The following is a 2,850-nucleotide window of genomic DNA, read 5'->3' on the forward strand; positions in this document are numbered from 1 at the left end:
TACATGCCCTGCCAACCTCATCCTCCTCGACTAGTGGTATTGAACGCAGTTCAAAAATGGAAATAGGTTGGTGGGGAAATTAATACTTTGAACTGTGTTCAATATCACTAGTCGAGGAGGATGAAGTTGGCAGGGCATGTAGCACGAATGGGGAGGCGAGGAATGCATATAGGTTATTAGTGGGAACGCCAGAAGGAAAGAGAGACTGCAGTACAAGAGATCTAAAAGTATATATTGCTAGTAGCGAAAAAAACATTTTGATTTGATCGAGGGGGGAGCACTCAAAATAGTTGCTAAGGTAGTATACCTTCTTACCGATTGTGCTCTCGGCCCTAAAGATCATTTTTAATTTAGTCATGTAAGCTGAACATAGATGGCAGCAGCATTTCACCGAGGTGTCATGGCAGCCATGTTGCCAACCAATAACATGGTAGTTGCACGGGGCTGTTCGTGAGATACGAAAGCTGAATGTGGCACATGATTTTGAGACATGTATACGTATGTAACATCGCAACCATCGCAACTGTTACATTGGAAAAATTGTTTATAGGTACAAGTGAATCCACTGCATATAGAAATGAGTGTTCTGAATTTACCAACTGAGGTGTTGGTTCATATATTCGAATATGTAAAGGGAGGAGACATACTGAATCTGAGTGTAACATGCAAAAGATTCAACGAAATTCTGGAAGCTAAAACACTAACAAGGTTCATCTTCATTTTTTATCTATTTATTTTGACCACTTAATGCAGCAAGTGACATTTTATTTGTGACTTTATGTTTTGAAATTTGAATACAAAAGAATATCAAACACATCAGACCGAGTACATTACAATTATTGTAATATGCTCCGAACTTAAGATACTCTAGATGGGAAACCGAATTGGTGCAGATGTTCTGTTTAGTGGATACTAGAATCCCAATTTGGGGGGGGGGAGAGCAAATGACTCTAAATTATTGTCATTTCTGTACCATTTTTCTGTTGTTTTCAATGTCAGTTTCACTTCTTTCTCCACATATTCCTAATAGATTTTCTCCTTTGATGAGAAACATTGGACCCTTTCAAGCACTCTTGTTGCTTGGTTACTTCAGAGAGGTTGCCAGAAGACCTCCAGCATATTGCCTGGCCAGTTCAGCAACTGATTTACACACTCCTCACATGAACTCTTGCGGGATGTGACTGGGACCACAGTGCAACCTCCAAGTCCATAAGCCTACAGATTGTAAATAAATCCAGCCCAAATCGGCAAATTCTAGAAATAGCCCTTGTACACCTCTAAAATTTACATTCATGCACTGAAGTTCCTTTTCGAAAATAGAGCAGACTTGAAATTTGAAGCCTGAAACTTCATCCCCAACACCAATTTCATCCAGTTTCTGTTCAGTTAGCACACTATATTGTGATTGTTTTTTGTTGTTGTTTAATAATCCTGTTTGTCTGAATTTGTTTATAATTATGTAAATAGTTTTTTTTCTGTTTGGAATTGGAATTTATGCGAGAATCTTCTCCATACTTTTGATGTGATTATTATACATAAACACTCATTTCAGCCTGTAACACGCATGTGGCATTTCAACAAAAGACGTAACATGACTGATGGAGGCCATGCCCTGGCTCAAGCAGTTAGTCACTTGCTTCCCACCGCGGTGGCCTGAGTTCGATTTCGGGTATGGTCAAGTGGGATTTGTGGTGGACAAAGTGGCGCTGGGGCGGGTTTTCTCTGAGTACTTTGGTTTCCCCTGCTAATCTTCATTCCACCAAATTCTCCATCATAATTACCTGGGGCAGGCTACAATAGGCCAATCAATGGCCGCCATGCCAAGTGGACCCAGTTGGACTCAACCCCCACCAACATGACTGATTGATACAGTAGCAGTGGCTACTCATATTGAAGATTCAGGTAAATCTGTTCATATGCTTAAGCATGATACCATGAAGATGCATTACGAAGTGATCGCTCAATGTCACACTCCAGTCACTTTACCCCCAGGAAATAGCTCTTGAATATAAAGACAGATCGTCATCAAAACCAGTTTGGGCATAGTGATGGTGAAAAGAAATTTGCTTGCCCCTGCTGGGAATAGAAGCCCAGTCATCCAGCCCATAGACTTTACTTTACTTTACTTAGCAGGATGCTCTGATTCCTTTTTCTTTAACCTTTAACATCTGGAGTGCGCTGATCGGACTAGTGATGAGTATTGTCATCGTAGCTAAAGTACCCTGTTTTGGCCAGTTGGGCATTTAAACTCCACTAGTGGAAGTGCGCGCACACGCTGCTAGTAGAAGCGCATGCACAGTCCTAAATATTTATTTCTAAATGTAATTACCAGACAAACTTGAGTAAAACCATAATAGAGGAATTAAAATGATACCTAAGTGAACAACAGCAAAAAAGAGTATAAATATGAGTTATGCCCAAACTCATCCACGAGCCAGTACTTTTATTGCAGATTCATCATCACCATCAGTAATCTGTCAGACGACAGGTCCACAGTCTCTTCCAAAACAGTTCCTCCACTTAATGTCATCTAGAGCTTTCTCCTTCAAATGACAGTATCCTCTTCTGTCCCCAAGGTCATCCAGCATCTTCTTACGTCTTCTTCCTCGTCTTCTTGTCATTTCTATCTGCCCCTCTGTCTTTCCTTCAATAACTTCTTTTAGAAGGCAGTTTCTGCGTAAAACATGACCAATCCAATTAGCCTTCCGTTTTCTTATTTCGTGTAGAATATTCCTCTGCTCACTGACTCTAATTAACACTTCTTCATTTCTCACATAATCGGTCCAACTGATCTTCTCCATCCTTCTCCAACACCACATTTCGAAACTTTCCAGATGTTTCTGATCTACT

At 40.5% G+C, this 2,850-nt stretch overlaps 1 protein-coding gene across 7 annotated transcripts in view; it reads left to right on the forward strand.

Annotated features, from left to right (window-relative positions):
* The first annotated feature begins 445 nt into the window (after positions 1 to 445).
* LOC111861597 overlaps positions 446 to 2,850 on the forward strand; it is a 36,253-nt gene continuing 33,848 nt past the window's right edge. For 5 of the 7 annotated variants that reach the window (XM_023846289.2, XM_023846293.2, XM_023846290.2 and 2 more), the window contains exon 1: positions 446 to 708. In XM_023846289.2, the coding sequence (XP_023702057.1) occupies positions 578 to 708 (131 nt within the window). In that variant the 5' untranslated portion in view covers positions 446 to 577. Of the gene's footprint in view, positions 709 to 1,786; positions 1,903 to 2,850 lie in introns of those variants that run through there. The other 2 variants (XM_023846294.2, XM_033750379.1) reach the window with 2 other exon arrangements.

This window comes from Cryptotermes secundus, unplaced genomic scaffold, assembly GCF_002891405.2.
Source record: "Cryptotermes secundus unplaced genomic scaffold, Csec_1.0 scaffold2489, whole genome shotgun sequence".
Taxonomy (NCBI): Eukaryota; Metazoa; Arthropoda; class Insecta; order Blattodea; family Kalotermitidae; genus Cryptotermes; species Cryptotermes secundus.